This window comes from Epinephelus fuscoguttatus, linkage group LG3 (assembly GCF_011397635.1).
Source record: "Epinephelus fuscoguttatus linkage group LG3, E.fuscoguttatus.final_Chr_v1".
Taxonomy (NCBI): Eukaryota; Metazoa; Chordata; class Actinopteri; order Perciformes; family Serranidae; genus Epinephelus; species Epinephelus fuscoguttatus.
The window spans coordinates 45365433-45378296 of NC_064754.1; the positions used below are offsets into that span (position 1 = coordinate 45365433).

Consider the following 12864-nt stretch of genomic DNA (forward strand, 5'->3'; position numbering starts at 1 on the left):
TCAGTTTGTGTTGTGTGATTTAACTTTGTCCTTATATTGTGACCATCCTGTTTAATCAGCATCTTGATATGCCACACCTGGAGAAATGTATCTATAGAGAGCATGAAAAAAGTCTCAGATCTTTAACTTAAACGTATGAAAAATGGCAGCAAAAAAAAAAGTGTTGCGTTTAAATTTTTGCTTGGTGTATTAGTATAAGAGAAGACAATCTGCCAATCACAGCCATGCATGGTGCAGACCCACAATAGCTCTGGGACAGAGTGTATTATGCAACCAGAATTCAGTGTCTCTGCATGCAACCACATGGGACTGTAATCCACTTGAAAGCAGCGTGAGGGATGTCTGATCCTCCACAGAGCAGTCAACATCATTTCATCTCATTATACAGCATGACACATGCTATGAAGGGAAATTACAACTTAATTGTAATATTTTTAATTTTACTACAAATCCGTAACATTACAACATTAACTCAAAGCCACAGAAAAGCACGGACATTGTTCTGCCAGGTCGCCTGTGGGGGGCGCACTGGTGTCCCAGTCTTGTAGAAAGGAGGTGCTCTGTACAGTCAGTGTTGGACAGCAGCTGAGCGCTCCTCCTCAGTCATCTTTAAAAGCTGCTGGGAACACAGGGACACACACTCACTTACCTGCTGATAACCGAGAGAAGATGTTCTGCAGACGGGCTTTGCAGAGAGTCGGGCCTCTGGCACGAAGGGCTTTCAAACCAACACCCAGAAATGGTGAGTAGCCTGAGGTTAACACACTTAATGACCTGTGTGGATGGAGTTTACAGGATGTGTCGTCTAATTAATTAAAGATCGCTGTCTCGTGCGTTTACCAGCTTGTCTGCATTGTGGACTAATTACTGGACTAATTGAAACGTTTTGTGAGTGACAGTCTCACAGATTTGTTAAAAAGCGGGAATATACTCGTGCAAATGAAATGCTTTTAAAATTACTTTCTGTTGCAGAGTTTCCTTTCAAATCTTTGATTTCTGTGGGAAGACAGTCGCATAAAGATTTAGATTCAGAGGTTTTCCATTGTGCAGAGTAGCAGTCGGAGGGAGGTGTGTCCTGCTTTGGGAACACACCGTTCTTGCACACTGGTTATGAAAGAGCGCACGACACGCGACCAAATTTGGTTTTAAGGTTTTATAACTAAGCTGCATGAAATGCGCCTAATGTTTTTGATAAAGTATTAAAGTCTAGAGCGTTTAGGCCTAGTCCAATGTTTGCAAAGAAATAACGATTTAGGAGTGATTCTTTGTGATGGTTACACGCTGTACCAAGACTTCAGAGCTGGACCACATGGAGATCAGCCATGCCTGCAGAAAAGCCAGCCCCACGGACTAGCCTATGATGATCATATTTTAAAGAGTAACATTCGCACAAGTTGTATACATGAGGCTACACCGGAATTTTCATTTATTTTTTCTGCATTATTTGAAACCTAACTTTGAGTGTTTGCATTTAAGATGAAGGGAATTCAGGTAAAGTTTAGAAAGTTTAGGATGCTTTGTCTTTTCACGCGTGTTTGCCTGGATCATCCTTTACTTTGGGCTCTGAGCACGTGGAATTCAGCTTGAGGGCTAACTGCTGCTTTAATTTCTTGTAAAACTACTGGTGAAGCTCTGACTGATGGTGCATACAAAATGAACTATAGCTACAAAAATAGTTGGTCGTGAAGGCTGCATTCTAGAAATAAAAGACTTGCAGGTGTGTCATGGTCACAGCAGGCCTGACCTTGCTGTCCTGCATGTCTGCACTTTCTCTCCTCTGGTTCTGTCTCAGCATATGTCAGCTGACAGTAGGAGAGTACACCCAACACGCAGGTCAACACACGTGTATCATCACAGCAGCCATCTTGTCTGTTGTTGCTGTGCATGTCCATTTTTACAGGCTTAAACCTCACTGCAGGGATTAACTGATTACCTGTATAAATAACCTGTACTTGGCCTTGTCCCAGCATAACGCTGCTGTGTCATGGGTATTAGAGGAGGAAGGAGGGGGGACTTACTCCTACATTGATTCGGCACCCACAAGAGGACAATGTCCAGCTCTATTTGAGTTTGCTACACACTTAGTTTTACTAATTTATTATTTTTAATTTAGTGATATCATAGCCTCATTTCCACTGCATGGTCCTGCATGGCCCGACTCACATGGAACCATTCTGGGTTTCCATGAGCAAAGTTGTGTGTAGTAGGCTACCTGGTACTTTTCTACCTGGTTTCAAGTAAGCTAATACCAGGGGGAGTTAAAACACTTGAGTTCAAACCCGCCATTTTGAGAAGGGACTTCCTAAAAACTTGGTATTGAGTGCTGCAGGTATGATGTATCTTTTTATGTAGGTACGTTTACACAGAAGTTAGACTCACCCTCGTTCTCTCTGACAAAGGCTGTGGGTTTTTCCGTTGGATTTTGGATTATTGCAGAGAATAAACTCTGGCAAACAAAAGTTTGATACTTCTGGGTTTTGCTCAGCAAAATAATCTTCACAAATAAACACCACTTAAGGATTTTTGGCACAGTGTTTGGCATTATGGTGATTAATGTCCCTTATTAGAAACCTGTTAGTAACCAGCTTTTTTAAGACTCGTAAAAGCTTCAAAATGGACAGTGGGGTATTTAATGATACATTTTATGTCGTAGAACAATTTGTCTAAAGAGATATTTGCATATCCAACTGTCTCAGATGCAGATGTGTTGGAAAATCATTGAACATTCTTGATCAAGGTCCAGTAGGACTGAAACTAAAATGTGAAGCTGAGCAAAAGCAGTGTGCAGGATTTTCTGTTTAACAACTCAGATGTCGTAGAACAAAACATGAGTCTCTTATGCTTGTGGTAACCACAGGCCTTATTTCAGACCTAACAAATAATCCATTTTTAAAAAACCACTGACTTTGAGAAGATGGAACTGGAAGTACTAAAATTCTAACTCATGTCTGAGTTTAAGGACTCATTCCTGCAGTACTCTATTTCCCCACAGTGAGCATGATTATATGGGATGCAGCAGTGCTCACTTTGGTAAGAACCTCAAGTTATTGTTTGGGCCATTCGTGGTACATAACTGTCCATGAAAACCACAGTGTGTCATTTTAACACTTTAGGGTTTTTTATGGATTAACCAAACAAGATAACATGTTAATAAGTGATCCCTCTCTTTTGTTACCGTTGGACAGAGCCAGTCCAGCTAGTTTCCTGTCTGCATGGTTTCCCCCTGTATCCAGTCTTTATGCCAAGCTAAGCTAACTGATTGCTGCCTCCAGTTAATATTTAGCAGACAGACATCAGAGTGGTATCAAACTTGCAATAGACCAAAGATTTTGTGATGGGTAGAGTTGAAACAGGCAACTACTTGCAATGCACTGTTCTGCAATGTTCTAAAAAACCTGCCAGTTCACACCAATGCAGCTAGATGAGAGGCTGTATCATCTCTATACAACAACTCTCTGTTCTTCTGTTCTGATTTCCAGCTTTTCAGGCTTATTTTGTGGCTGAAAATTTGTAGCTTCTTTAAAATATGAATGAGGATAGTGATGGTGAGATACTGGCTACAGTTGCATTTGTAGTAGTGATGAAACTGAAACCGAAAAACTGAAACAAGACCAGTGTCAGATGGACTGTATTCATAATAAATACGCCACAATAATATAAGTAACCAGCGCCAATTAATCAGTCATAAGTACAAGCGGGGCACAAGTACACACAGTGAGCAGCAGCAGTGACCCACTGTCCTGTACCAGCACACCATGAGGACAGAAACAGAGGGCTCAGCAGGGATGGAGCACCTGCAGCAGCAAGTTAACACGCCATCTGCAGCCATTTTGACTTGACCCACAGACTGCACAAGCCAGCTGGCTGTTGAAACAGGTGACGAGCTTTAAGTTCTAAAACCAGCAACCGACGATTTGACCAGTTGAGTTACAGGTGACACCATCAGCCAGCTTGAGTTGAGCTCAGATGGCCAGTTCACACTGCGGCAACATTTCTCTGCAACATTCTAAAACAGTTTCGTCTCATCGCAAATCTTTGATCTGAACTGGGCTTTAGTCACCTAAGACAAAGAATGAGCTCAGAACGGAAAAATCAAACACTGGTACTAGAAAGGGCCAGTTGCGATTTCGTGTCCGCCATTGTACTTTTCCTTCACGCTTGGCACACAGAAGTTTCAGTATGTTGCAGTTTGGAACCTCACACTTGATGCCACAAAATCTGACACACTGACAGACCTTTTGTTGATAAGAAACTTGTTAGCATTTACAGAGAGACATTAGTGTTCAGTTACTCATGTTTCTGTCCACCTGATAAATTTAAATTAACTTCACTTTCTTTTAGCTCTGTTTTTGATCTCTACAGATTCCTGTCTATTAAGTTGCAAAATGCTACACTGTTCATCGCTGTTTTTAAACTAATGTAAATCTAAATCTGTGATGGATCGATTAAACATTTTGTGAATGCAGCAGGTAAACGATCATCCATGTTATATAGATATAAGTTGTCAGTATCAAAGTCACAGGATGAGTTATGATTGCCAGAACACACGTGAAACATGGGAAGGACGAGGGGGGGGGGCGCTGTACATTGTGTTCTTTCATGACTTGAGATGGCCTACTCAGGTTGCTGAGTAAACCACGTGCATGTACACACACAGAGGGTGTGGATCATGCTAAAGATATCGTATGTACTGTAACAGCATGTAGACTCCTTGGTGTGTGTGTGTGTGCGTGTGTGTGCGATCTAGGTAGAACAAGATTAGGATGAAGAAGTTCTTGGGAAGCAGGGTGGTTTTATTTACAGCCTTCTCTGCATGCACTACTGGCAATCCTTTAAACACCAGCAAATCTTTTTACTGGGTACGCAGGCTGCAGCCATCCACAGTCACCACCAGCACAACAGTCGCCTGTTACAAAGCATTTGACAGATCCTCTTTGACTCCTGACAGATGTGCTGAGGGATTAATTCACGTTAATTTAAGACCACTAGATCATTTAAAGTTTATTTTTGATGCACATCTAAGATCATGAAGCTGGATGTGTTTGTGTGTTGGGGATTTAATTTAAGGGACAATTAGGTGTTTAGCTTGGCTGCTTCTAAATCTTTCCATCTCCCCTGTTACAAATGACCAGGGCTGTGTTGTGTAACTGGATTAAGGGATGGAGACATGTTGACGCCATCAGAATGCACTGGTCTATGTGCCGAGTCGTAATTCTGATGGAGCAGTTTCCTGAATGAAATGAATGACACACCTAAATGTTTAAATTTATCATACTTTCACTCTCTGATTTTTCTTTAATTAGTGATGCTTATTTTGGATCTCATGACACAAAAAGCAAATGCCCTATCGATAAAAGTGAACACAAGTCCATCCTAGTTCAAAATTAGTAATTTCATGATAATATATATTTCAGTTGGTGTGACTGACCTTTTGAGGGCTGACCCAATTGCTTCCATTGTTGCCATGGTAATCGACAACCAAATCAAAATTCAAAGCTTTAAGTTATTTAGGACAGCCCCAGGACTCAGCTTCCAATCATATTTCCACACTAACTCTGTGACTGTGCTTTCCTGTGTCTCTCAGCAGTTCCAGTGCGACACATGGCCTTTGGAATCCCTGGTGGCTCCAGCAACATGGCGTACTTTGTTCTGTGCGGAGGAGGCCTCACTGCTGCAGCCGTCTATGTGAGTATCTGTGTGAGATTTCTCCATTCTAGGTTCACCTGACCTCTAAGAATTAAAGTAGTATTCCACTCAAAATCTGTCCTCAGAATCAGCCGTGAGTGTAACTTAAAAGATTTTGGGAGAAATAGTACCTGAATGCTTAAAAATATTTATTACTTGATTTTCTCCTCCCACACTAAATGATATTAAAAATTGAGAATATAATTTTAAAGGAATTTAAAACTGTAGTCAAAATGTGAAACATGAGTTAAGTAGACTTGCATGCTAAACAGAGCAGTTCTATGCCTTGGCCACACTACCTGTGTGAGCAGTGCATGATGGCTAACTCACTGAACTGCTGCACCTTGCGCGTGTTTGGTGTTCACACAGACAGCGTTGCTGCTGTTGCCCTGCTGCCTGTCATCTATGTCTTTCTATATTGAGTTTGCCTCATAAAATCCATAGTAAGGACCCTGTGTTAATAAATCAAGGGACTCTGTCCACAGAGAACCTAGAGGGCTTTTAATTTGAAACAGAATCAGTCAGTGTTGAGTCAGGAGTAAATAGCCCCTTTTACACTGCCTCTTTAAGGCAGGAATTTCACTCACTTATCCCGCTTCACCATTCTGTATTGTTATTATTATGCTTTCGCAATGCTGGCATGCTGTCTAAAATAACACACTGGAGTGACGTGGTGTAAAGAAGGGACTTAATAGCAGCCCTGTAGCATGATCTTTATCTCACAGACATGGACAAAGATTTAGACAATCTATAGAAATAAGCATTGTCGGGGTTGCTGGTGCAATATCAATATGATTATCAAAAGACCATTTTCATGGTCATTGACTATTTTTGTTAAAAACTGCGCAAGTCACACAGAACAAATAATGAAATTCCAAATTTTTAGACGTAAACAGCTGCTAAGCCGTACAGTTAACACTGGCGCTGACAAAAAAAAAAAATTAGAGGTTCCTATGATGCACACGTTCTGCTCAGGTATTATGCTGGCATGTATTAGTTCTTTCCATATATTTATAAATGCAGCTAGGCATCATCTACAAGATCAGAAAATATGTGAATCCATTAAACACTGGTGCAAGGATAGACGTCCACTTCTGACTCATCAGCAGAGGGTCTTTGTGATCATCCAATCTGTAGTTTTACAGTGTGATGTCTTGGCTGGTGTAAACTGGGAGCCAGTTGACATGCATCCTCAAGAAAGACTGGTCTGTGTGTAGCAGACAACACCACAGCTCAGAAACTGGAGGCGACATAGGAGGTTCTTTGTGCTTTCTGCATACAGCCAGTCTGCCAAGACAATAGCTGTCAGGCTCTTGGCAAAGCACAAGCGCTATCAGCTGTGATTGTTCATGTTAGAAAAATCTCAGTGTAAGCTGGTATTTTGTGTTATCATTTGATGTGTGCTGGAATGTAATAAGTGCATATCTGCCCTCTTTCTGTCAGGCTTACAAGGCAGCCAATGGTGATAGTGTGCGCCATGAGGATGCAGTTGCCAGCATGTCCTCCACAGAAAAGGGTCAGTTGTTCACACACACACACACACACACACACACACACACACACACACACACACACACACACACACACTTAAACTTAAATTTCTAGGACTGTGTTTCTAAATATTACTACAGAAATGAATAATTTATTAAATAAATAACACTTTTCTTGTAACTTACATAATTAGAATTTTTAGACTTATGTCTGCAACAAATGCATAAATTACAGGCACAGCATTTCTACAATTACACATGACTAAGTCTACAGCCATGCTAGTGCCTTTTGTGAGGTTGTATCATATGGTCGTAGCCACTGTGATGTCACTCACTGGATTTTGGACTGGGTCAGTATTAGCACAAAATGTCTGAGTCAGTTTTTTCCTTTTTTTTAAATAAATAAATAAATAAATAAATAAAAATCAGGCAGTAAACATGCACTTTTGTATGGTGCTTGCAAATAATATTGCAATAATTTTGTCAGATATTGCAATATTTTTTTTCTTTATTTGGATTTTGTTTTCAGACACAACTAAGTAACTTATTCATCCAAACAACATTCAATAACCAGTCCGAGCAATCTGCACACCAATATTTCAGGGTTTTGTTGAGGCATTTCATGAAAAATTGAAAACACTACACAAAAGAAAGTGGGTCTCACATTTTCACAGATCACTTCCAATCCAGCCTCAAAGGTCAGTCAGCTAGATTTTAACTGGGTAACTATCTTTAGCTTCTAGAGAAGCAGTTGTGACATTGCAGATGTTTACACACACATTAATATTACACTATTATTCTGAATATGACAGTCTGAAATTGATGCGGGTTATGTAAACAGCATTCAGTTTAGATATTCCAAATTTGAACTTTCTTAATGTAGGATTTTCCAATTAAGAAGTATGATATGCTGATATTATTCAGGTTTTAATAGCATTGTTTGGACATGTATACAGCACATTCAGAATATGTCTCAATTGCGTTTTTTTTTTACTGCAGCTTGTGACATAAGTCCACCACCAGTGGAAATTTTTTGAAAAATTCTGTTTTGATGTGAAGAAGAAAAATGACAAGCAGCTCCAGCTGTTCTACTTTTCTGTATTACGACATGCCCTTTGATTTTCATTAGCCATGTAAACAGCTTAATAGGAACACTGTCTTCTTCAGAGTAAGGGGTAAAAAAAGAATATTCTGTGGAAGTAAACATATTGATGTTAATTTTGCCCAGGTGTACATATGTACTAATAATTTGAGAAACAGAAAGCAAAAAAAGCAAGAGATTCTGCTGCATTTCCTGACTGGTTGGCTTGGGTCTGGCTTCACCACACAAATATCAAACATGGTAGAATGATCACTCTCAAAAGTTTTATCTTGCCTGTCTGTTTTCATCTCTGTCTGCAAATTGTCTATTCAGCCAGTATAAACCCAGAGAGATCATGGCTCTACGCCCAGAGTGACTAACAAGCTTGTAATGGGGATAAGCAGCAGATGCCACTGGTTCATTTGTGTACATGCAGCCTGGAAGTGTTTCTGCTCCCAGAGTCTAAATCAGTAGTCCCTACAGCACTGTAGACTGTACTGCTTCAGCTTTAAACTGGCCAGTGATCATATTAGGTCATCAAGCACAGATTCCTGGACACAAAGTCACAGAAACATCTTGATGCACATCATGACTGTGATTGATGTGATTGTGATTTAAAGAACATATTGGCCTGACACATTCATCTGAATACACATCACTGACTATCACTACAGTGCAGTTTAGTGTGCTGAGCTGTAAATGTATATTGAATAACAGCAACTGAGAAGAGAGAATTTGTAAAGCCACACTGAAGCTCTGCTTGTAGCTCAGATTTTAGCCAATAAACCTTTACTTAAAAAACAAAAACAATATTCAGATACAAAAAAACTGCTTAACTCCAGAGTGCTCACTGATCATTAGGTATTGACTGTGCTGTCTTTTAATACTACCTAATGTATTGAATGATTGCAGCAAAGGGGGAAGAAAAAAAAATCTGTATTGGCCCAAATTTTCACAATTGGTGCATCCCTGGTATATATTGCACTAGCTGTTTTTTTGTTTGTTTGTTTGTTTTTTTTAATTAGTTTGGTATAATTTTTTCTGTTGCACATAACTGTATGAATGAAGAGACACGAGTCAAGGAAGGTTGCTATTATTTACTTCTGCTTCCTTTTTATTGTGCAGCTCCTGCAGCTGAGGCAGCACCAGAAGTAGCAGCTCCTGCAGCTGACCCTGCCCCAGTGGAGGTGTCAGTGCCAGCCGCAGAGGTCATCACAGAAGTTGCCACAGAGTCTGTCCCTGCTCCTGCAGAACCTGTGGCAGAGACCGCCGCAGAACCTGTGGCAGAGACCACCGCCGAACCTGTTGTCGAGGCAGTGTGTGAAGCAGCCGCCGTGGCCTCTGAGGTGGTCATTGCTGAGGCTGCAGCTGAGCCAGCAGTCACAGAAGAAGCTGCCCCACCAGCAGTGGTAGAGGCAGTTCCAGAAGCTGCTCCTGTCACTGTGGAAGTCACTGCCACGGAGGAGACACCAGCAGAGGCCCCTGCCGTCGAAGCCCCTGCAGCAGAGAGTGCTGGTACGGCAGCAGTAGCACTAGATGAAGTCCCTCCTGCTCCCCCTGCTGAGGCAGAGACTGGCCCTGCAGCCCCTGAGGCTGAGGCCACCCCTGCTGCTGAGGTGGCTGCATAAAGCTGTGATGGTAGGATAGTTGCCCATAAAGTAGGGCTAGGAGTTAGTTGTGCTGTGTTCCACCTTTTGGGGCCTAGGAAAAAAGGACTCATGAACCCCTGGGGTTCATGGGTGGCGTTTAGTTTTCACTTCTAGTTGGGGGTTCACCAGTCCAGTTCCCAGGGTTCCCTCCTTTCCTTACCTCACCCCACCCAAAAACTTCAGACCCAAACCAGAACATTTGGCATTAGGCTGTTTTAGATTCAGTTTGGAAAATTCAGTTTCTATAGGAATTTTTTTATAATCAGAGCAAATCCAAATTATGGTTTGGCTGCTGTACAGCTGATAGAGAGTTAACTAGGTGATATAAGGGACAGAGCTGATGACTGATGTTCTCTACGAAATGTTATACTAAGTGCCCTTAAAAAACAAACCTTACATATTCTTCCTCATTTAAAAATGTCAGCACGGTGAATGAATGCAGTCCTTAAGTTATTCAAGTTGTCTTCCTCATTCAACATCATTTGCACTTGATCTTCATCTGCTCAGCCAATGCTTACTTCGATCTGTATCCCATGAAACTTTGCTTAGGTTAGGATTATCATTCAAACAGTAGGGATGAAACACAGATGGTGTGTTTTAATATTAACTGTCTCACTGTAAAGTTCTACCAAAAAAAAGTTTGCTCTTTTTTCATGGCTGCAGCACTCTCGTTTTCTTGATCATTTTGCACATTTTTCCTCTCTTGACCATATTGAAATTCTTATTTACCAGCCATGTACAAGACGTTTTTTTTCTCTTAAGTGTCAAACTCACCTTTCTTGTTTCTTTACTCCTTTTTTAAATGTGAAATCTTTCAGGGAACACTACCGAAAATTCATTCACCTGTCTCTCAGAAATTTGTCATTATGATTAATATTCTCAAGTTTCTAAGAATAAAACATCTCTGGATGAGAAGAAAGTGTCTCAACATTGTATTTTTATTTTTTTTTTTTTAAAAAAAAGGTGCTATATTATGTAAACGGTTGTGTGGTGAATGTATGATTAAAATTATGATTTGGTTTATGTTTGCATATATCAAGATTGTGTAGGTTGTAAAAGAATCTGTTGAGAATAAGTATCTTGTTTGTCCAAGGCTAACTGTAGTCTAGAATTTATCCAGTGACTTTTAGCCTACCTTCAGTCTGCAGACAAAAGTGGCCCAAATCAAGATTTTTATTTTTTTTATTTATTTATTTTTTCCTTTGGCTCATATGTGACTCAGATCTGTTTTTAGATGAGCCTGTTTATACCTGGAATATCATCTCGCATCATCTCGGGTGATCTGATCATAAGGTTAGGGTTAGTGCCTTGCTCAGGGGCACCTCGGCAGTGCTCAGGAGGTGACCTGGCACCTCTTCAGCCACCAGTCCACACTCCATATTTGGTCCGGATGGGGACTTGAGCAGGTGACCCTCCGGTTCCTAACCCAAGTCCCTATGGACTGAGCTACTGCCGCCCCAAGCTGTCCCTAACATGGAGCTCACACCAGTGACATAAGATAGTTAAAATGGGCCCCAGTGCACGCTATTATGCACACATCGTCTCGTCTCATGACCAGAGACTTTACATTGGATAACATCAACACACAGCTTACCCAGCAATCATCACTGCATATCTGTAATGACAAATGCCAATGAAAATAAGACATTAAGAAATTAACAATTTTAATTGATTTCTAGTTATAAATAGTTAATTTATAGACTAGTTGATTTATAGTTAAAGAATATGCATGCCACTTTGTTATAGATGCTGACTTGTACAAAAAAGAAATATGACCAATGAGTTTACCTTTTTTAAGAGTATATATATATAACAAATGGCACTGTGTTTAATGTAATGGGAGTTTCTCTTTGAACACAGGCATATTTTCAAGGTGGCAATCACTTTTAAGGGCCTGTTCTCCACCCAACACATTGTTGGAGGGCCCACTCCCCCTATGGGCCCCAGTGCAACCAGTGCCTGCACTGTCTATATTTACTCCCCGCACTCACACGCTGCAGCAGGAAGCTGCTAAAGGTACACTTTTCTCATGATAAACATGTGCAACAATGCAGAGGCTGTCAATATCCTGCATGCAGCCCTACAATTAGACAAGGCTTAAGTGAATGTAAATAGTAAAGGCTGTAAGTGTGCCTATAGAACTACATAGCTCCCTCCTGTCAAAAACAGAGAAATTTGGTCATGGTAGATAATTCACATATTTATTTGCATATAGAGCAGTAAAGTGAGATCCTGTCACTAGGAACGCATGTGGAGATGCATTCAAATGCCTGGTGTAAACAGACAACTAGAACTATCCACTCCACTTCTCAATTGTGATTGGGGTCACTTCATATATATATATATATATATATATATATATATGTTTATTTATTTATTATATTTTTTTGCAGTGCGACCTCACTTTGAACAGCTATTGGAATTCATGCGTTGTGTTACACCACTGTATAATCAACATTCATCACAGTACTGTGCTGGTGAAAGTCACTTGCAGAATATAACAGACATGGTAGAAAAAAGGCACATTTAAAAGTTTGTTTCTCTTTCGTCTTGTCCTCATTTTCATCTGCTCATGAATTCACTGGTTTCCACTACACATCAACTTACAAATGAAACCGTAGACGCTGACTTAAGTGGCCTCCATGTGTACTTCAATACAACAGTGTGCTGTGTGTAACATCTTTCAGTCAGTTCAGGACTATGACCAGGACTTTGTTTTAGGTGTAGAAACACCCACTTCTTGTAGAAATGCTTCATTTCCTTAGGATCCTTGTGCCATGCTCATACTCCTGTGCTTCAAGTGTAAGATGAAAAGATAACGACTGAAAGCAGTGTTGTAGCGTTTCAGTGTTTTTCAGTTTCAAAGTTGTTTAGTAAATCAGACACTGATAAAGCTAAAAGCTAAAAGTATTTCAAAGGGGGTACATAATTGAAAAGAGTTCAAGGACCACTGATCTAA

The 12864-nt window shown here is 40.5% G+C and overlaps 1 protein-coding gene across 2 annotated transcripts; it reads left to right on the top strand.

Moving 5' to 3' along the window:
- The first annotated feature begins 545 nt into the window (after positions 1-545).
- Positions 546-10801, top strand: LOC125886582 (transcriptional regulatory protein AlgP-like). 2 transcript variants are annotated; one of them, XM_049572907.1, is made up of 4 exons: positions 546-742; positions 5588-5685; positions 7129-7201; positions 9382-10801. In XM_049572907.1, the coding sequence occupies exons 1-4, from the start codon at positions 670-672 to the stop codon at positions 9882-9884; spliced, it is 747 nt and encodes a 248-aa protein (XP_049428864.1). In that variant the 5' UTR covers positions 546-669; the 3' UTR covers positions 9885-10801. The 2 variants fall into 2 exon arrangements, with proteins under 2 accessions (XP_049428864.1, XP_049428863.1); XM_049572906.1 differs by having other exon boundaries at positions 5585-5685; positions 9382-10798.
- The last annotated feature ends 2063 nt before the right edge of the window (positions 10802-12864 follow it).

Bases quoted from the DNA above. Each gene is read 5' to 3' on its own strand.
- LOC125886582 (XM_049572906.1), top strand. From the start codon at position 670: ATGTTCTGCAGACGGGCTTTGCAGAGAGTCGGGCCTCTGGCACGAAGG. The intron at 5,686-7,128 runs GTGAGTATCTGT...TCTTTCTGTCAG, and splicing joins TCACTGCTGCAGCCGTCTAT to GCTTACAAGGCAGCCAATGG. The intron at 7,202-9,381 runs GTCAGTTGTTCA...TTTATTGTGCAG, and splicing joins CATGTCCTCCACAGAAAAGG to CTCCTGCAGCTGAGGCAGCA.